Genomic DNA, 21,883 nt, shown 5'->3' on the forward strand with positions numbered 1-21,883 from the left:
AAGGAGAAATGAGACTAAGCAATGAAATGTCAGAAAAAATCAGCACCTAACACAAGATTTGACATATAGGTGATATGTAATCATTGTATGTTGAATTAATCTGAATTAATAATTGTATAAAAATATCATGGCCAACATCACAAAGACTTCGGCTAATATCTTAAGACAGTAAAGATTAAAAATATATTGATCAAGTTCAGTTTTTCTTTTTTTATAAAACCTCAGAGTTATGCACATAGTGAATGTTCAGTAAATATTTTGAATGTACTTTCTAAACTAAAAAGAAAAAAATCAGATTTTCCATGGCCTTCCTGGTAGCTGTCATTTGGATGCTAAAATATTGGAACATGCATGATATCTCATGGGGGACAATATAATGGAACACCTGAAATTGGGACCATCATGGAGAACCACAATGTATGGGTGCCATATCAGAAATCTTACTTAAGAGTGCTTTATCTCAATTATCAGTATCACATAAAATTAAAACAGACCTAGATTAGAGACTGTCCTAAAAAAAAAGTGGGCTTAAATTCAAGTTTTGACTCCTAGAGAAACACTGTCCACAGGCATCGGAATGGGTCGGTGCCTGCTACTCAAGCAGCTGCTGAGGGGCAGTGAGACCCCCCCATTAAACCAAGGCTTAGTCAAAGCACTCTGCAAACCTAAAAGGAACTGAAGAGCTTTGTGGTCACCGGTGGCCTCTGGAGAAAGGGTAGGATATAGTCAGCAGTTTTAGGATCAGAATACTGTCCTAGTAAGACACTATTTAGGGGCTATACTTAACTGGCTAGCTTTTATGCCACCAGTTAGTTTCATTGCTCCTGAATAAATCCTTCCTCATAATTAGCCATGGAACAAATGCATGCTACACATCACAGGGTGGGGACAGGAAACAGTACAGATGTAGAGGAGCACAAATGTTCTACTCTGGCTGAAAAAGTAACCAATGATGTGTGCCTTTCACAGATGGGAGACCAGAGATGGGCTAAAAAGGATACTTCCATTCAACATATACTTCAACCCTAAGTTCAAAGAGTTTTAATCTTCGAACTGATATATGACATAAAAGAGAGATGTTTTTGTACAGGTTTAATCTTCACTTCAAACTACAGACAGGGCTCTGATTGGTGAGTCTGTAAATTAATGTCTTCTGTTAGACAGATGCTGGCCTCTGTTCAAATTTTCAGCTTGGTCCCCCTTAGCTTGTTAAAAGCTGACCCTATAGGAAATTATCTCATATGGCTGGTAGTCAAACATTTGAAACTTCCTGGCACAGTTCATTCGCAAACTATCATTTCAAGATATCTAAATCAAGAGCATGTGGTAAAAACGTCAACCAGTGAGTAAATCTGTGCCATTGTGTAAATTACTATGAGAGCATGGATTGTAGGTAATGTGTTATCAGTAACAAACAGACCAGAACCTGAAATGAATTTAGCAGATAAACAGTACATTTTCAGCAGAAAGCACAGAATTTTCAAATAACCATATTTAAAAGTCTTTTGGTTAAAAGAAGTTTTAATGACTACAAAATCATAAAAATTATGATGTAAGGTATTTTTCCAGGACTGAAAATATGTTCCCCTAAATTGGAATAACTACGCTTTCTGTATGAACAAATAAAGTGGTTTATGAGTTCTGAAAACCCCAACTGTAAACACGTACTTTCCAGCTGTAACAAACATCTCATCGCGGCACCCTGAGAAGATCACTGTGGTAGCATTCCCAACATTGAGGCCAGCCGCAGGACTGCCACAGATGGCTTCTCTCTTGGCTATGCTCCACACCACCACACTGCCAAAACGAGAGGGACAAAAAAAGTCAGGGGAAGACAGACTTTCAAAATAAGAAACAATTCTTTTAGTAGTTCTAGAAAGAAAAAATAAAACAACAGTTTACTTACAAAGGAACAAAGGAATTACACTGACCCCCAGACATCTCCTCAATACACTGAATATGAAAAGACAAATGGGTGACACTTAAAAAGTTTTGAACGAAAATGATTACGTGTTTAGAAACCAGTGAGCACATCCATCAAGTCTGATGCTAAAAGAGACATTTTCAGACATTCAGGGCATAAAGTTTACTACAGATTTATCCCACGTAAAAATTTTGACAGGGAATAGGGGAAGTATGCTGGCCGAAAAAAAAAAAAAAAAAAGGAATGAAAAAGCAATAAAGAAGACAACATAAGGCAGTGTTCTCAAACTTAAACATGTATCAGAATCACTTGCAGGACTCGTTAAAACAGACTGCCTGGGACCCACCCCAAGAGCTTCTGATTCAGCAGGTCCGAAGTGGGGCCTGAGAATTTGCTTTTCTAAAAAGTCCCAGGTGATGCCGATGCTGCTGGTCTGGGGACAACACTTTGAGAAGTACTGCTTTAGATTCTATTTCCTTCTTTCTAGGTTCAATCATACAACTTAGCCCTAAATTAAGTAGTGTTAGGATAATAATATCAAAAATGCTAAGGAGAGAGTGTTATGTTAAACATCTGAATCAAAGTATTAAAGAAAAAAATGCAAATGTTACAAACCTTGTTAATATTAAAACATGCCTATTTATATTTCCCAAAGTTTCTACATGTAGAATGTATTATTACAAATCTAAAATCAAGGTATAACCAAGATCTCTAGGAATGAGGAGGTAGGAGGTAGTATAAGAGCCATAATTTTTTTTTTTACCATATAGAAAATTTATAGATACTACCTAAAGCAGAAAAATTGAGAGATATATCACTTAAAAAATTAGACCGATAACTAGATGCACCCCTCCCTAAAAAAAAAAAAAAGACTCCTAAAATAAAGTACCTCATACCCAAGAGAAATTAAAACATCTATCCATACTAAATCTTATAATGAATGTTCATAGCAGCATTATTAATAACAACCTCTGGAGAATAGAAGAACTCTTCATGGTGGAGAGGATATGAATTTTGAATCCTTCTGCGTAATAGGACAACACACTTTATAAACCATGGAAAGATATAGCTCTCCCCCCATCCCCATCCCCCAAGAAAAACAAGTTTAAAATTTAAAACTAAATACAAAGCTCTAACACAGATAAAGTTGGCCTTATATATTCCAATACATTTGTATAATGGAATACCATGTAGTCATTGCAAAGAATGGGATATACACACACACAGACATATACACACATAGGATGTCCTTGGCATAACATTAATTTTAAAAGCATGTTTCATTACAACCCTGATAGTGTGATAACATCGATGCAAAAAAAAAAAAAGTTCAAAAATAGGATGCAAAACATAAAAAAATCATGCACATGCAAACTGTTGAGTATCTACTACAATTCCTGGCATCCCTTCTGTTCCTCTACCTCTGCATAGAAGCAAGATGGTTTGGGTAGAATGGACCCTCTCACAGGTTCAGAGTTGCCTTCTGATTGTCCAAAACCAGTTGGTAGAAACTGTCTTCCTCACCACCACGGCTGTTCAAGGATGGGCATATTGCATTTTTTTGTCCAGCAAGGTTTGTTTTTCTGTCTTTCTTTAGAATATTTTTCAACATCCCCCAATTTTCTCAAGTAAATTATACATAGCCTAAAATCAAGCCTAAAATTACAGAGGAGATGAATAGTTTTGCATATTAACCTTGGTTAAGGGGCCCTTTTTCTCCCCCCCAAGGCTTAGCTTTGGCATCTCTCTGGCAAAGGCTAGAGGTAGGAGTGACTAAATTGTTAAGATCCAAGAGTCTCTGTGGGCATGGGACCTAGGTAGGCATCGGTAGTTTTAAATTTTCCTCAGGTGATTCCAATGTGCGCTCAAGGTTGAGAATAAGTGCTTTAAGTTGAGCTAAGATCTTAATAAATGATTTCTGGGTACATTTCTTTTCCAAAACAGTCAAATGGGGATGACCCAGAGAAGGTGTGACTACTCAACATGGGAAGGGAATAACTATTGAAAAAGGAAATCTCATAAAAATTTTGTGGACTTGCTATACATAAAGAGAAGAATTATCAATATGTAACTACACATAAATGCAAATTTCCTTTGTAATAAACCTGTGAAGCTCAAACAAGGCATTATCCACACAAGCACACCAAAGTATTAAATCCTACACAAACTTCAGGTGTTATTTTTCTTCTTCAGACTACGTTTCTTTAACATTTACATAGGAATATTGACTGCATTAATTGTTCTTCCTAATATAATGATTTTAAATACTTCTCCCCTCCCCCAAATTTCATTTGTATGTATTCTCTGCCTACTAACGTTGACTGTGAGTTCCTCGAGGGCAAAGATAATGTCTCAGCAAGGCAACTTAAAAATGCCACCTCTGGAGTCACACGGTGAGGGTTTGTTTCCTAGCCCTGTTACTCACCAGCTTATGACTTTAGTTCCTTGACTGCTGTATGCCCCTAATAGCTCCCACCTCATGGATTTGTTGCGAGGCTTAAATGAGATAATGCAGTTAAAGAGCTCAGCACATACCTGTCACATAGTAAGGACTCAAAAAAATTTATCTGTTGTCTTTGATGCTGCGGCTGCTGCTGCTGACAGTAATGATGCCATCTTTTGCGGGTTTTTTTTACAGTAATGGTTCTCAAATTTAACTGCACATTAAAATCATGCGGTAAACTTTTATAACTTCTAAAGCTCAGGCCAATCAAATCAGACTCTCTAAAGAAGGAGCCTGACATCAGCAATTTTCTAAAGCTCCCCAGAGAATTTCAATGCATGGCCAGGATTGAGAACCACTGTTCTATGGTATTTCTTCATAGGCTTTTCACCCAACACTTAACTTAAACATAGATGGGCCAACAGAGAATGTTAGAGAGGAGAGGATACTTGACACATCTAGAAATATGCCTGCAGGAAAATAATTAAATATGTTTAGTTCATTACCTTCCATCATCTGGGCCTCCTAGTGATACCAAGTACAAATCATTTGGTGAAAAGGCCACATCTTCAATTTTGCCCTTGTGAAGTGACAGTCGAGCAATCAGCTCCCTCTTCTTATAATCCCACAAAATGACATCTGCCTGAGGGCAAGAATATACTTTTAGATCATAGATAGGCTTTAAAAGAATCTAGGTAGATAGTTACAGCTTTTAGTGAAAAATAATCAGTAATGTCACTATTCTAGAAATTAGATCATGTCTTACAAACATGACAGCAATGAAATGGAAATGGTTTTAAACAGGGACTTTTGTTTCTGAGCATTATTAGTCACCAGCTGCAATATCTGGTACAAAATTACCAGATTCCTTCACTCTCAGTTTGATAAGAATGAAAACGAGTTGAAAGAGAAGTCAAGAGGAAGAAGAGGAAGAGTGAAAACATGCGCCAGTTCATAGCTAAACTGAAGTGGGCACTTTTTTTAGGGAGGAACCTCTAACTCAATTCACAAGGAGTTATTTTCAGTTTATTCACCTTGAAGCCCATGAATGTGACTTGTCCTGAGGCAATGTAATCTCCACTCTTGGAGATGGTCACACAGGAGACATTGTTGCCATGACCATGTAGGAAATCCTGTTTGTTAGTGTTTATTGCCTGAATGAGGACTGTGCAACCCAGAGGGTAAACCAGATGCTCCTCATCAGGATGACATTTCAGACCAGTGGGAACATGTCCTAAAAGAGAGAGATCAAAAAATATCATAATAAGGTGCAGAAGTGGCTGGAAATTTTTAAAAATCAAGTACAAAGAGAATGCTTTCGAAATAAGCCTTAGTTCGGCTAAAATAAGTGGGGGGTGATATTTAATTTTATTCCACTGACAAGAATGTCAGTCTAGTATATGACTTCTCAAATTTTAATGTGCATAAAATTCCCAGAGTGTCCAGTTAAAACACAGGTTCTGATTTTAGGTGTGGGGCAGGGCCAATATTCTGTTCCTAACAAGCTCCCAAGTACTGCAGCAGCTGCTGCTGCTGGTCTAGAAACCTCACTTTAGACAGCTAGGCCTGAGGGCCAATTGTTGTCATTCTAAGAAACATGAGTGCATGAAGCCCAAGCAACCTATCCAGATGACTGCCTAGGCAAAGAGGGAACATGGGCACAGTTGGGAAAAGATAAAATTTTGGATTCAGTTCTAAGTCTCCACCAGACACTCTGAAGGAGCCCAGGACCTCTTACAGGGAGACACTGTCTTCCAGATATTTGCCAAGAACCATGTCAACAATTACAAACCATTGTTAATACATTTTAATGTGAAATAGACACAAATCTTCCTTTATTGCTCATCTCTGGTGAGGTATTTTTTCAGTTATTCTTCATATGTATTCTACAATATAAACATTAAGGTCCGCTTGACTAGTTAAAAAATCAATTTTAGTGGAATGTATTAAATGTGTAGATTGACTTAAGGAAAGAATCTTTATGATACATCATGCCCTCTTTCTAAAAACAGGGTATGTTTTTTCATGAAATCTCCTTTTATGTCCCCCAGTAGCATTTCCAACTTTTCTTCATAAAGATCTCACACATTTCTTCCATCCAAGTACTAACCAAGCCTAACCCTGCTTAACTGCTGAGATAGATGAGATGGGGTGCATTAAGGGTGATATGGCTGTAGACTCACACATTTCTTATATCGTTTATTCCTGGGTATTTAAAAATATTTTTTATGACTATATTCTTTCCCACCAAAAGAGTCCATAAATACTTATTAATATAGTCTTCTTGTTTTTTTAATGAATTCATCTTTTACATTTAATCCCTCTAGAATGTATTTTGGTGCATAATTTGATTACAGTAGCTAAATAGATTTTGTTTGCTTAGTCAAATAAATGCATTTATCGAGCAGATGATTTCTTTCATTTCGTGATTTTTCTTTTTTTATGTGGTAAGTTCTCAAAATACTAAGGTTTGTGTCTGGGGGTGATTTATTACTGCTAAAATGTGTGTGTATATATATATGTGTGTGTATATATATATATTTTCTTAATTGCAGGATCCTTATAAATAATCATATGGCTAACCATATGGAAAAAGTAAAATTAGATCCCTACTTCACATCATCCACAAACAATACATTCCAGGTAGATCAAGGACCTAAATGTGAAAGACAGGACTCAATGTATACATGAGTTGTAGGAAATGACTTCTTAAACATAACACAAAAAGAGCAAATCATAAGAGAAAAGGCCAATATATGCATCCAGTTATGCTAAAATTAAAAACTTCTAATGACAAAAGACAAAGTGAAAAGAAAAACTCAAACCAGTGAAAGATATTTGCAATGTATATTATATATATTATGTGTATGCATTATAAATACATATTATATATATGTATACATATTAATACATATATAATATATATAATATGTATAGTTTATATTTATAAAGTAGAAATCTGTATTATATTTAGAATATACAAAGAAGTACTACAAAGCAAACACAAACTGTCCAACAGAAAAATGAGTAAAAGATATGAACAGGAAATTTATGATGGAGGAAATTCAAAAGCCAGCAAGTGAAAAGATATGCAATTTACAAGCAATAAAGAGAATGTAAATTATATCCAAAATAAGATATCATTTCATCTCCATCATAATGGCTAAAATTAAAAAGGCTAACAATACCAAGCATTAGTGATGATACGGAGCAAAGGAAACACTCACATACTGCTTGGTGGGAGGGTGAACTGGTAAAATTGTTTTGGAAAACGTGTCCTTATTGAGAATGTTTGAATATGCACATACTCTAGGACCAAGTTAATCCACTCTAGGACCAAGTTAATCCACTCTTGGTTATATAACCTAGAGAAATACATGCAATTTCACCCAAGGGGCTATGTACAAATATGTTTACTGCAACATTGTTTATATTAGCAAAAAGTTGGAAATGAACTAAAAGCCTGTCAACAGGGAAATAGATAACCAATCATAGTACATTCATACAAGGGAGTAGTGGAGTTAAAGCAAATTAAATCAACATGAAATTAACAGGGATAGAGCCCACAAATAATGTCAGGTGAAAAGCAGCTGGTTTTAAAATGTGCACAGTAAGATACTATTTATGTAATATATGAAAACATGCAAACTTACATTACAAATTGTTTATGCATAGAATAGCACACATGTATATTTAATATTATATATCTATATCTATATCTATATCTATCTATCTATATATATATATATATATAGAGAGAGAGAGAGAGAGAGAGAGAGAGCAAAATTTAAAAAAACATAGCTGGGAGGGGTACATATTAACTTCAGAATAGTGGCTGTTTCTAGAGAGGAAGAAAGGATAGGACAATGTGATAGGAGAGAGGAATTAAAATATGTAGTGTTTTCTTTCCTAAAAAAATTAAATCAAATAAAGAGAAGTATCAAAATTTGTTCATTCTGTGAGTGGTACTTAGTGTTTATTATAGTTAGCCCACCACATATGCAGGTTCCCCATCCATGGAGTCAACCAAACTCAGACTGAAAATACTATTTAGGGAAAATGAACAAACTTGTTGCTGAGGTGTGCTATGTAGTTAAGTCTACAATGGTTGCATCTGTTCTGAAAATATACAGACTTTTTTTTCTAGTCATTATTCTCAAAGCAATACACTAGGACAGCCATTTACATACCATTTCCATTATATTAGGTATTATAAGTAATCTAGAGATGATTTAAAGTATATGGAACAATGGACATAAGTTATACACAAATACTACCCCATTTTATATAAAGTACTTAAGCATCCATGGAATTTTGTTATCTCCTGTGGATACCAAGGGCTGATTGTATAGCACTCTCTCTAATTTTCTCTTGAACTATTTTATGATAAAAATAAAGTACAAGTGCCCTATAATATCCCTGCCCAGGTGTACTCATTGTTAACATGCAGATGTGTATTTCTTCTGATTATTTTCTTCACATTTTATAATTGGGGTTCTTGGTTGTAAACAAGAAAGGTCATCTCTGGCTAAATTTAACAAAAAGAAAGAAAGAGAGAGAGAGAGAGAGAGGAAAAGGGAGGGGGGTGGAGAGAGAGACAGAGACAGAGACAGAGACAGAGAGGAAAGAAAGGAAAGAAAGGAAAGAAAGAAAGAAAAAGAAAGAAAGAAAGAAGGAAGGAAGGAAGGAAGGAAGGAAGGAAGGAAGGAAGGAAGGAAGGAAGGAAGGAAGGAAGGAAGGAAGAAATTTATGGGAGGAATACAAATAGCTCACAAAATAGAAAATGTAGAAAATCACACTTGAAAGATAGGCAGGATAATTGGAAGGCAAGAGCAAGCAACATGAACTAAGGAATTCTCATTGCTATACTGCTCAACACTCAATGCAATATTTGACTCCCTCAGTGCTCTGTCCCTCTGCATCACTCCTTTAAGAGTGGAAGCTTTGAGTGAGATTATCTAAGTGTCTGAGTCTATTGTCACATGTCTCTGATGGCTGCCAAAGAATTTAGAGAGGAAATTTCTATCCCTTTTAGGCCCTCACCAAAGCCAAGAGAACCCACTCTTATCTAACTCGAGATTCTCCTTAAATAAGATATTCAGATGTTGAGTAGTCACTCTCTCTCTCACTCTCTCGCTCTCTCTCTCTCTCTCACACACACACTCTCTCACACACATTTTATTTAAACTATAATAGGCTAATACACATACTGTTTAGCAAGTTGCATTTTACTTAATATATCTTTGACATCTTTCCTTGCTATTCCATATAAATCTCTTTTTCTTAAAGATTACATAGTATTTTTGTTGTACAAAAGACTATAATTAAAAAAAATTATTGGGGCGAAAGTCTCATAACATAAAATTAACTTTTTGTGAGACATACAAAAATCTCAGGCCCCAGGGGAATTTAATTTAATTTATTTTATTATTTTATACCTTTAGACTTCCTTCATCCTTTTCTCCTACCCATCATCACCTGGCTCTGGCAACCACCAATCTGTTCTCTGTATCTAAGAGCCTAATTTTTTGTTTTTTGGTTATAGATTTCACATATAAGAGAAAGATCATGCAGTATTTCTCTTTCTCTGTCTGACTTATTTCACTTAGCATAATGCCTTTGAGGTCTATCTATGTTGTTGCAAATTGAAAGATTTTATTCTTTTTTATGGCTGAATAATAACGCATTGTATGGAATTCCATATACATGTCATTATTTCTTTATTAATTTATCCATCAGTGGACACTAAGGTTGTTTTCATATCTTAGTTTTTGTAAATAATACTGCAATGAACATGGAGTACAGGTATCTTCAAATTAATGTTCTCATTTTCAGATAAATACCCAGAAGTGGAATTGTTGGGTCTTATAATAGTTCCATTTTTAATTTTTTGAAGAACCTTCATACTGTTTTCCATAGTGGCTGCCCCAACTTACATTTCCACCAAACAGTACACATGGTCCTCTTTTCTCTACATTCTCTCCACACACTTGTTATTTCTTGTCTTTTTGATAAGAGCCATTCTAACATGTGTGAGGCTGTATCTCATTGTGATTTTGATTTGCATTTCCCTGATGATCAATGATGTTGAACATCTTTTCTTGTATCTATTGGCCATCTGTATGTCTTCTTTGGAAAAGATATCTATTCAGATCTTCTGCCCATTTTTTAAGCGAATTTTTTGTTTTTTTTTTTCACTATTGAATAGTATAATTTTTTATTAGTTTGGATATTAACCCATTATCAGACATATTAATTGCAAATATTTTCTCCCATTCAGTAGGTTGTCTTTTTATTTCGTTGATGGTTTCTTTTGCTATACAGAAGCTTATAAGTTTGATACAGTCCCACTTGTTTGTTTTTGCTATTGTTCCTTTTACTCTTGGTGTCAGTCAAAAAATTATCACCAAGACTCATGTCAAGGATCTTAACATCTATGTTTAATTCTAGGAGTTTTATGGTTTCAAGTCTTATGTTTAAATCTTGAATCCATTTTGAGTTGATTTTTATGTATGGTGTAAGACAGCAGTCTAATTTTGAATGTGGCTGTCCAGTTTTCCCAACATCACTTATTAAAGAGTCTGTCCTTTCCCCATTGTATTTTCTTGGTTCCTTTGTCATAAATTAATTAACCATATGTGCATGAGTATTTATCTGGGCTCTCTATTCTGGTCCATTGATATGTTTCTTTTTTTATGCCAATACCATACTGTCCTAATGACTATAGCTTTGGAATAAAGTTTGAAATCAGGGAGTGTGATGTCTCCAGCTTTGGTTTTCTTTCTCAAGATTGCTTTGACTTTTGGGGGTCTTTTGTGGTTCCATACAAATTTTAGTATTGTTTTTTCTATTCCTGTGAAAAATGCCATCAGAATTTTGATAGGGATTGCACTGAATCTGTAGATGGTCTTGGGTAGTATGGACGTTTTAATAATCTTAATATTTCCAACCCAGGAGCATGGAATATCTTTGCATTTATTTGTATCTTCTTCAATTTCTTTCTTTAATGTCTTAATGTCTTGTTGTTTTCAATATACAGGTCTTTCACCACTTTGGTTAAATTTATTCCTAGGTATTTTATTCTTTTCATGCAATTGTAAATAGGATTGTTTTCTTAATTTCTCTGATAGTTTGTTATTAGTGTATAGAAATGCAACAGCTTTTTGAGTATTGATTTTATCTTGCAACACTACTGAATTCATTCATTAGTTCTAACATTTTTTTGATGGAGTCTTCAGAGCTTTTTTATATATATGTCATCTGCAAATAGTGATAGTGTTACTTCCTCCTTTCTAATTTAGATGTCTTTTATTTCTTCTTCTTGCCTAATTGCTCTGACTAGAATTTTCTATACTATGTTGAATAAAACTGGTGAGAGTGAGAATCCTTGTCTTGTTCCTAATCTTAGAGGAAAAGCTTTCAGCTTTTCACTGTTGAGTGAGGTGTTAGCTGTGGGCTTGTCATATGTGAGCTTTATTGTGTTGAAGTACATTCCCTCTATACCTACTTTGTTGAGAGTTTTTATCATAAATGGATGTTGAATTTTGTCAAATGCTTTTTTCTGCATCTATCAAGATGATGATATCATTGTTATCCTTTATTTTGTTACTGCAGTGTATCACATTGACTGATTTTTGAGTGTTCACCAAGGCTTGCATCCTTGGGATAAACCCCATTTGATCACAGTGTATGATACTTTTAATGTATTGTTGAATTTGGTTTGCTAATATTTTTTGAGTATTTGTTTACTTATGTGGGTGAAATTCACATAACAAAACTATCCATTTTAAAGTAAACAATACAATGGCATTTTGTATATTCACAATGTTGTGCAACCACCACCTTTATCTAGTTCCAAACCATTCCCAGACTATAAATTTTTAAATTATTTTTTTAAACCAATGGACATTTGGGCTGTTTCCTCCAATATTTTGGCTCATTATACACAATACCACAGTGAATCTCATACACAATTTTTTAAAAACTAAAATAAGCGATTCGAGTTCTTTAAAGCTCAAAGATCATCCTCATTAAAAATTATAATTGATACTACAAAACTATCTTTCGCAAAGATTGTAAAATTTTTTCTCCCGGCAATAGTAATCATTTCTTATTATTCTCACCTTTTATTCATATTTCTTGCCTTGCCAATGTGAGAAGTAAAAAATCAATGTCATTATTTTAATAGCAATTTTTTAAAGCATTTGTGCTAGTAGCTATTTATAATTCTTTACCCATTGTCTATTTCAGAGTTTGACAAATATTTTCTATAAAAAGGGCCAAAAGGTTAATTAGGCTTTATGGACCACAACTACTCAAGTCTACTATTGTAGTTTAAAAGTAGCCATAGACAAAATATAAATAAGTGCACATGGCTGAGTTCAAAAAAACTTTATTTTCCAAACCAGGAAGAAGGCCAGATTTGGCCCAGAGGCTATCATTTGCAGATTCCTGATCTCTTTTGTTATTGTTGTTGGTTTTTGTTTAAGAACTCTTTGCATATTAGGAAAATTTTCAGCTTATCTTCTCAAGTTAATTGATGAATATGGCTATTTTTGTGTCGATGCCAAACTCTTAATAACTATTATAAAGTTATTAAGTGTTATTAATAAGCTTTATAAAATGCTTTCATAAACAATACAACTGTACTTGGTTTGCTCAAATTATAAATTCCTGACAAAATACAATATCTAAAAGAGTAAATAAAGTACAGTTACATATTTTACACCCTCAAGTTAAAACTCATAAACTATAATGTTATACTGCAATGAATTCTAGTGTCATAATGATAAAAGGGACTTTGCTTTTGCTTTTAATTTGTTTTCTGTGTAAAGGCTAAGCTCAATTATTTGGTATTTAAGGCCTCCAGAATCTAATTCCAGGCTCTCTTTTCTGTGTTCTCCTGCCAGTCCCTGACACTGAAGCCACGCCAAGCGTTTTGCTATTCCCCAGCCAGGCCTCACACTCTCCACCCTCCTGCTTTTGTCACCCTATTTCTCCTACCTGGAATATTCTGCCCCTCAGTCTTTACCTACTGATGCCTACCCACCTTTAAAGACTACTTGAATTAATCCCTCCTTTACCTCACTCAAACCTAAAATAGAATATTTCTCCCAAACTTTCATAAAGCTTTACTTATTCTTTTTTGAGAGGCAGTATAGCCTTTTAAGTAAATGTTTTTCATTGAAGACAAAAATACAGAAAGCTCAATAACTTTCTACCAAGTAAACACACCTATTTAACTGTAGCCCAGATCAAGAAGTAGATTATTCCCACACCCCAGATATTCCCCATGTGCCTTCTCCCAGTCTACATCCTTCCAATGGTAGTCGCTGTTGTGACTTTTATTTTTGCAAATTAACTTCCCTCATTTTAGAACTTTATATGAGTGGAATTATATAGTATGTACTCTTTTGCATCTGGCTTTTTTCATTCAAAATTATGTTTGTGAGATCTATCCATGCTGTGCGTTGCAGTAGTTTATTTTTTTCCATTATTGCACAGTAGTCTATTATATGAATATGTCACAATTTATTTGTCCTTTCATTTCTGATGGACATTTGGTTATTTTCATTTTCAGCTATTTTAAATAATGCTACCTTAAATATTCCCATATTTTGGTAGTACACCTTGCTGTTGATTGATACAGCATTTGGAGGATACATCAAAAGTCTTTAAGATATACTCAGAATTATTCCTAAGGAAAAAAGTTAGTTAAATGGGTTAGCTATGCAGATATTCTTTGTAGCATTTAAAAATAGGTGTAAAAAAGGAAAATTATACTAAATTCTTAAGAACAGGGCATTGTTTAAATAAATTATGGCATATCTATGCAACAGAATATTTCATTAAAATTATGTCATAGAGTATATTTACTCATAAGGAAAGATTTACATGGCATAATGTTAAGTGAAAAAAAAATTCTGGTTATAAGAATATATACAGCCTGAGTTCACTTTCATAAAAAAATAATAAAACACCATATTTGGTGTAAGCGATGTAAGTGTATATTTGAAAAGATCGCATCAAAGTTAAAAGTGATATTTTGGGAAATGTGATGATGGCTGATCTTTCTTTTGGTTTCTCCGTATTTTTCTAATTTCTAAAACTCTTCTTAAGTATGGCTATGGATTTATCCTTGTATTCTTAGTGAATAGCGTACTGTCTGGTATATTATGGTTCTAAATAAATGTATATTTGATTATGTGAAAGAATATAAATTGTCACGAACCAACAAGGTAAAAACAATTAAATTAATTTAAGCCATTCTAAAAGGCCAAGCTAATTAGTAATTAATTGTCATGGAAGGCATTGGGATATAATTTGCCATATATTTACTCTTGGACCTCTACAAAACAACAAGAATCCAGTTGCAGAGCTCTATGTTTGAGGTCACCAGTGTGACCCTTTGTACTCACTGTAGGCCACTCATTTCATTTACCAATAATTTTGTAATTAGCTCTAAAGATGGCCGGTATCTCGAATGTACTAAATGCCCACTTTCTATCATAATAGGTTAAAGTAAAATGAAAATAAAAGTCAAGAACCAAGTCTTACAATGCATTTAAAACCTTGGTCATTGCTTGCTTTGTATTCACATTTTTACAATTTAAGAACTTTCAGGCATCGCAATGCACTTTAAAAAGTTTGCTTTTCTAAAAGGTAATCCATGGCTTGTTTTTAATCCTTCAAGAAAAAACAAATAGCATGTTTCCCTTTAATGTTCAGAATAATAGGCAGTCACAAATAGGGTTTGAGCAGAACAACCAGGTCTCCTCAGACCAAAGTATCTCTCCCCTCTAGTTCTCCCTGGCGTCCTCTTTGCCTCCTTATTGTGGTCTGAAGTCCTCATCATTAGAACCTTTCAGGTTAGAGGACATTTTAAAACAATTGCTCAAACACACGTTCCTTTCCCTGCCCGTTCTCATTGATATATCAGCTAGTTTGTTAGAAATTAGCGGATCTCAAGGGCCAACACAGACTCGGCAATCCAGTGTTTACTGAGCCGCGGGCAAGTTTTGCAGGCTGTGTGGGTCTTAGAGCTAGACAGTGCTGACCTAGTGAGAGAGGGCTACAATCACCCTTACTTATCCGTCCATATCCTGTGAGGAGGTATTTGGTCCTTTATCTCACTCCGTGAGGTCTGAGGCGAGCAAGTGACTCTGTAAGGCCACTGGGCAGGGTAGGCTGTTGGCCTCTGGTGCTTGGCTTTGGCTGAGGCTCATGCCAGAGTCCCACACTACCACCCAGGTGCCACCCGGTATTCACTCTTCCTGTTGGAACTACTCGTCCCAGGGATCCCAAACCATTCAGCCCAGACATGCTCGAAGCCTCACCATTGAAGCCTATCACAGCCTCAAGCTCCAGCTCGGCCACCTCGGTCTTGGGCGAAATTTGGTTCTCCATCGCTAGGAGACTCCTCTCACTTTCCTTTCAGCCTCCAGCCAGGCAGCGTCTTCTGGTCGTTATGGTAACGGCCTGCGCATGCGCACCAGATCCAAGCACGCGCTAACCCCGCCTGCGGAGATCGTATACAAGCTCTCTTGCAATTAGAGAGAGAGCTTTCCCCCCCTACTTCTCTGGAAATTAAGGGCGCACCAAACGCACAGAATTCCTTCTTTTCCCACATAAAGAGTCTGTAATATTTTGGGTAACTATATAATCATGCACCTAATAGCATTTAAAAGTTAATCAAATAGAAGATTGCTTCTGAAGGGAGGACTACTATAAAATAATGCATAGTTGATACTTCTTCGGGTCCCTTGTTTGAAGCTGGATGAAATTTTTTTTTTAAGCTTTATTGAGATGTAATTTATATATCACAAAATTCACTTAAAATGAATTTTAGTAAATTTATACAATTGTGCCATTATCAATCACCACAATCGGTTTCTGTTGTTTTTGTTTTAAGCAGGATAAAATTTTTAGCTAACTGCTTTTGACGAGCTCCCACCTTCCTGAGAAAAGGTTTAGATTTTGTTCGACAAAAATTTTATTTTAATTGCACCCAGTTCCCGTCTCAGTGTGAATAGATTGCTCCAACCTACTGTTCCCCCGACGAGAGCTTTCTTTTTTCTTCCTCTCTTCTTTCTTTCCTCTCTTCCTTTTCTCCCTCTCTTCTTTCTTCCTCCTCCTCCTCTTCCTCCTCCTCCTTCTTCTTCTTCTTTCCTCTTTCCCTCCGTCCCTCCCTCAGTGTCTCTATCTCTGTCTCCGTCTCTCTTCTCTTTTCATAGTTTTAACACCTTAGTTTACATTCACTTTGCAAACACTAGGTTTCGGTCGCGCACGGGTCTAACTGCGAAGTGTGAGCCGCGCGAGTCACCGTAGTCAGCTGCTACAAGCAGGAAGTGTCCGAGAGCGGGCGGAGACTGCAGGATGGCTCCCGACCCCTGGTGAGCCCCTTCAGGCGGCGGCGCGTAGGGGATCTTTGTGGGGTAGTCCGAGCTTCCGAGGAGCAGGCGATAGCTATGCATTGAGCCTAAGTCCTTTCGGGATAAGGGGGGGCGGGGGGTAGCAAGGACCCTAACCTCTGCCGAGGGGGACTCTGCCGCATCTTTCCAGTCTGTGTTTGAAGGGGTGGAGACCGAGTGGACTTGGGGAGCTGAGGACTAGTGCTGAATCCGAACAGTACTCTGGTCCTTCCTGGCTGCATCCTATCGCTGGGATTTCCCGCCTGTCTTGGTCGTGAAGCTGGCTGGTGAAGGCTTCCGTAGACTCCTGTGAAAGTGAAGCAGAAATAACCGTTTAGTGGAATACTAGTTCATTTGGTGAACCCCTTATTTCACAGGTGGAGAAATCGAGATTCAGAATCCGTGGCCACCAGCCAGTTAGTAACCAGTTTGTGCTAGGACCTAGACCTTGTGGGCCCTTCAGAAAACTTGTAGGAATCTGGGAGGGAAATTATACTTTTGTTTATAAGGCACTTTATCCTGGCCTGAGTCAGTTATCCATGAAGACTTTGTATGACTGCAGCTACTGCAGTAAAATAGCTGATAAAGGTCATTCAGAAATTAAATTTCAAGGACTGAATGGTGAAAGACAAAAGTTCTGATCCCAAGGAACATATTGTTATAGCATATCGGACTTGAACCTTTTGTTTAGTAATTAAAAACATTAGATAAAATTCTTGTTGGAGTATATGTCCTATGTTGGCATTTCTAATATAGTTTAGAATTGCTTAAGTTGCAGACAGTCTGGATATTAGGAAAATGGATTGCAAGATCAAAGTTTGCACTATTAATGTATCAGGGCCAATGGCTTAATGAAAAGTAATTTTTTCCACCTAATTTTAACAATTGTATACATCCCAATAAAAAAAAAGTGTAGAAAATACTGAATATTTGCAGAGGAAAAAAATTAACATCTTTAACTATCATTTGGAATAATAGCTATTCAATACTATATGATGTATATATTTACAAAACAAGGAACATTTCTCCACATTATGAAATATTTACTGAAAATGTTTTTTATGGTGCATAAGAGTGCGTTATATGAATAACCATACTTTATTCCTCTTTTTATACCTCTTTGTAACAGAGCTTTTTTGTTGTTGTTGTTGTTGTTTTTAACTTTTGCAAAGACTGCCCCTTTGTTCCATCTCTTATTTCCTTGGCTCACTTCTGAAAAGTGGAACTATTGGGTCCAAGGGAATGAACATTTTTAAGGCCCTTATTACACATTTTCCCTCTACCTCCCGGAACCTAACCCCCTCAGTTTACACATAAAACAAGATACAAAACTCAGAGGTAAGGGAGAGGCCCCAGGTTATCCATCTTAGGAAGCTATCTATCACATCGGACCCCAAGCCTTTCCCACAGTTAATGTTGAAAAAACATTTATGCTTTTTCCTGTTACTGTCAAGTAGCTCGATATAGTGGCTTTCTCATATGACTGTTGAAGGTGAGACAATGGGGTAACTCAGCTGTTACCTTGCAAAGTTGGTTGCTGATCTGGAAGGTAGAAAGGAATATGGAATGAAACTTTGAAAAGCCTATAAAAACAAACTCAATTATAGCTTTGCCTTCTTGCTATTAAAAGTCTTAGGTCAATGATGCTTCACTCTTGAGTAGTGTTCTAATGTTTAAAAATAGAATATAGCAATTACTATTTTAATGGCATACAAAGCATTGATAAGCTCACTGTTTAACAGAATTAGTGAGTGATTTTTGTCTTTGAACTGGTTCTTTGAGAAAGTTAATTAGCTTTACTGCTACAGCAACTTATTTGTTGATGATATACTGTATCTGGAAGAATTACGGTTAAACCTTAATAGTTGTATATTCTGATCGAAATTTTTTCTTAATATAATTTATTTTTTGCAAACTTTGTTAATACAATACAAAGGAATTGGATTTTTTTTGTCTATTTACTTTTTAAAACTATTAAATATGTTTGACATGTACATTGTATAAATTTAAGGTGTTTAAACTTTTAAATCAAATTAATACATTTCATTGGAGGTAAGAATTTATCTGTTGTGACACATTATACTACATACCAATAAGAAAAGTATGACATCATTATTCCTTAGAATTTTTAGATTTATTTATCTGTTAGACTTAGAGATTTATTAAAAATTATATATCATTTGCAAACTTAAAATAAAAATATAAATGAAATTGTTAAGGTATTTCTAAGGCAATGGCAATAATCACTGTCTGACCAATACTGACTGAAAGATACTATGGATTTCAAAATATATTCTTTTTTTAAAATTTATTTTTTATTATGGTGACATTGGTTAACGAAATCCAGTAAGTTTCAAGTGTACAATTCAACAGTAAGTCATACATATCTTGCATTGTATGTTCATCGCCCATAGTTAGATTCCTTTCATCGCCATATATTTGACCCCTTTTCCCCATCTATTCCCCCCTCCTCCCTACCCTCTGGTAACCACTAGTCCATTGTCCATGTCCATGAGTCTCGGCTTTTAGATTTATATTCCACATATAAGTGATATCATATGGATTTCCACTTTTTCTATCTGTCTTATTTTGCTTAGCATGATTATCTCAAGGTCCATCCTTGTCGCAAATGGCAGTATTTCATCTCTTCCCATGGCTGAGTAATATTCCATTGTATATATGTACCACAGCTTCTTTAGCCAAACATTTATTGTAGGACACTTCAGTTGTTTCCATGTCCTGGGCACTATGAATAATGCTGCTATGAACATCAGTGTGCAAATATATTTTTGGATATGGGTTTTCAAGTCTTTGGGGTAAATACCCAGCAGAGGGATTGTTGGATCATATGATAGATCAAGTCTTAGTTTTTTGAGGAACTGCCATATTGTTTTCCATAGTGGCTTTACCAATTTGCAGTCCCACCAGCAGTGTATGAATGTTCCTTTTTCACCTTATCCTCTCCAACATTTGTTATTACTTGTCCTGTTAATAACAGCTATTCTAACAGGTGTGCGATGGTATCTCATTGCGGTTTTGATATGCATTTCCCTAATAGCAATGTTGAGCATCCTTTCATATGTTTGCTGGCCATTTGTATGTCTTCTTGGGAGAAGTGTCTGCTCAGGTCCTCTGTCCATTTTTAAATTGGAATTTTGTTGTTGTTGTTGTTGTTGTTGTTGTTGTTGAGTTGTATGAATTTTTTATATATATTTTGGATATTAGGCGCTTATATTTGCAAGAAGTTGCTTGTGATTTTCCCATTCAGATGTTTGTCTCTTTACCTTGTTGACAGTTTGTTTTGCTGTGCAGAAGCTTTTCAGTTTGATGTAGGCCCATTCATTTATTTTTGCTTTTACTTCCCTTGCCTTTGAGGTCAAATTCATAAAATCCTCTTTTAAGTCCAAGGTTCATGAGTTTAGTCCCTATGTTTTCTTCTATGCAATTATTGTTTCAGGTCTTATATTCAGGTCCTTTATGCATTTTGAGTTACTTTTGGTATGTGGTGACAGACAACAGTCTAGTTTCATTCTTTTGCAGGTGGCTGTCCAGTTTTCCCAGCACCATTTATTGAAGAGGCTTTCCTTTCTCCACTGTATGTTTTTGGCTTTTTTTGTTGAAAATTATTCACCCACATAAACATGGGTTTACTTCTGGACTCTTGATTCTGTTTCACTGGTCTTTGTGTCTTTTTTTTTGCAATACCATGCTGTTTTGATTATTGTCATTTTGTAGTATAATTTGTGTCTATTTACTTTTTAAAAATGTTATTAGGAAAAAAATACACAAAGCGGGGTAGTATGAGCCCCTTTATACTTATCACCCGGTTTCTGGAATTATCAGTATTTTGCCATTCTTTCATTTCTGTTCTCTACATCTTTTTTTTCTGAGTGTATTTTAATGTAAATCTTATACATATTTCAATTTATGCATTCCTTATTTTTGTATTAGAACAAGACCCAGTTTGTAGTCTGGAAAGTATTTTCATTCTTTTCTTTCCAGTCTCTGTCATAGCATCACTTAGGTGTAAAAACTCTAATCATCTACTTTTGCTTCACTCCTTTATCAGATTATTTACTAATCTTCTTTGCTTTTTTCATTTAAATCTATTTATGCTATTTCTACCATAGTCCAATCCTTTATAGTCTTATGCCTTGCAGATAGTAAATACTGGTATTTGGTTATATAACTGATTAGCTGGAGAAGTCTGCTGGGCTGCCACTCTTCTCTCCTTCCCAACTATTTATATAAATGGAGTTCGGGTTAATTTTCCTAACTAGTGCTTGAGGCACTTGTATGCTTGATACCATGATGAGGTTGCTTGTTACTGCTAGGCCAGTGATTCCCAAACTTTGCTATAGATTGGAACCACCTAGGGAACTTTTGTACTCGCCCAAGTCAAACCCCAATTGATTTAATCAGAATGCTTTCCGGTATGAACCAGGTATTGGGCGGGGGGGAGGGTTATATTTTTAAGATTCCCCAGTTATTTCAATATGTAGCAAACTTTCAGAACCACTCTTCTTTATGGCTAAAGTGAGAACATGAGGACTGGAGGCAAGGACCTCTTCAGGGCCTGACTTTATGTATAAAAGTAGCCTCTACAGCTCTGAAATTGTTACAGATCTAATTTGATTAGGCCAGTGTTCAAGGTTCTTCAGAAACTACCTTCTACTATTTTATACTTAATCCTCTTTCCTAGGGCTACCACCCTTCCTAACATGCCAGGCACATTTTGTTCCTTTCATCTTTGCTTGCTCCTTGTTCCTTTCGCCCCATCTAGAATGTGTCCTTCCCTTCTGTCAGAATGAGAGACTTGCTTTAACTCAGTGCTTCAGCCCAAGATGTAACCTCTTGGCCCAGCTCTATCAAGTCTGAGTGCCTGAACCAACAGTAACTTCTCTTACTTCAGAACACCAGAAATACTTAGCAGTTATACCCCACATTTGGAGAGAGGTGTATTGTTCCTTACTATTGATTTTCATATGTGTGGTCTGGAACCATAGAGGTAGTAGGCCTAAGCTCCTCTTTTGTAAATGACAGCTTGGTGGAGAGAGGGAATGTGGCACAGCTGGGACCAGGACTCAATTTCCTTATAAGCCAGCC

General features: G+C 35.8%; 2 protein-coding genes across 11 annotated transcripts in view; one reads left to right on the forward strand and one right to left on the reverse strand.

Moving 5' to 3' along the window:
• Positions 1-15,837, reverse strand: part of CFAP52 (cilia and flagella associated protein 52) — a 44,700-nt gene extending 28,863 nt beyond the window's left edge. For both annotated transcript variants that reach the window (XM_036223595.1, XM_016154660.2), the window contains exons 1-4: positions 15,704-15,837; positions 5,402-5,601; positions 4,874-5,010; positions 1,669-1,797 (exon numbers count right to left, since the gene is read on the reverse strand). In XM_036223595.1, the coding sequence (XP_036079488.1) occupies positions 1,669-1,797; positions 4,874-5,010; positions 5,402-5,601; positions 15,704-15,773 (536 nt within the window). In that variant the 5' untranslated portion in view covers positions 15,774-15,837. The remainder of the gene's footprint in view (positions 1-1,668; positions 1,798-4,873; positions 5,011-5,401; positions 5,602-15,703) is intronic.
• Positions 15,838-16,601: 764 nt separating this feature from the next.
• The window catches only part of STX8 (syntaxin 8), a 221,375-nt gene continuing 216,093 nt past the window's right edge, over positions 16,602-21,883 (forward strand). For 4 of the 9 annotated variants that reach the window (XM_036222777.1, XM_036222776.1, XM_016154664.2 and 1 more), the window contains exon 1: positions 16,662-16,759. In XM_036222777.1, coding sequence (XP_036078670.1) covers positions 16,743-16,759 — 17 coding nt within the window. In that variant the 5' untranslated portion in view covers positions 16,662-16,742. Of the gene's footprint in view, positions 16,760-20,348; positions 20,373-21,883 lie in introns of those variants that run through there. The other 5 variants (XM_016154662.2, XM_016154665.2, XM_036222775.1 and 2 more) reach the window with 3 other exon arrangements.

This window comes from Rousettus aegyptiacus, unplaced genomic scaffold, assembly GCF_014176215.1.
Source record: "Rousettus aegyptiacus isolate mRouAeg1 unplaced genomic scaffold, mRouAeg1.p scaffold_m13_p_6, whole genome shotgun sequence".
In the NCBI taxonomy this organism is placed as follows: domain Eukaryota; kingdom Metazoa; phylum Chordata; class Mammalia; order Chiroptera; family Pteropodidae; genus Rousettus; species Rousettus aegyptiacus.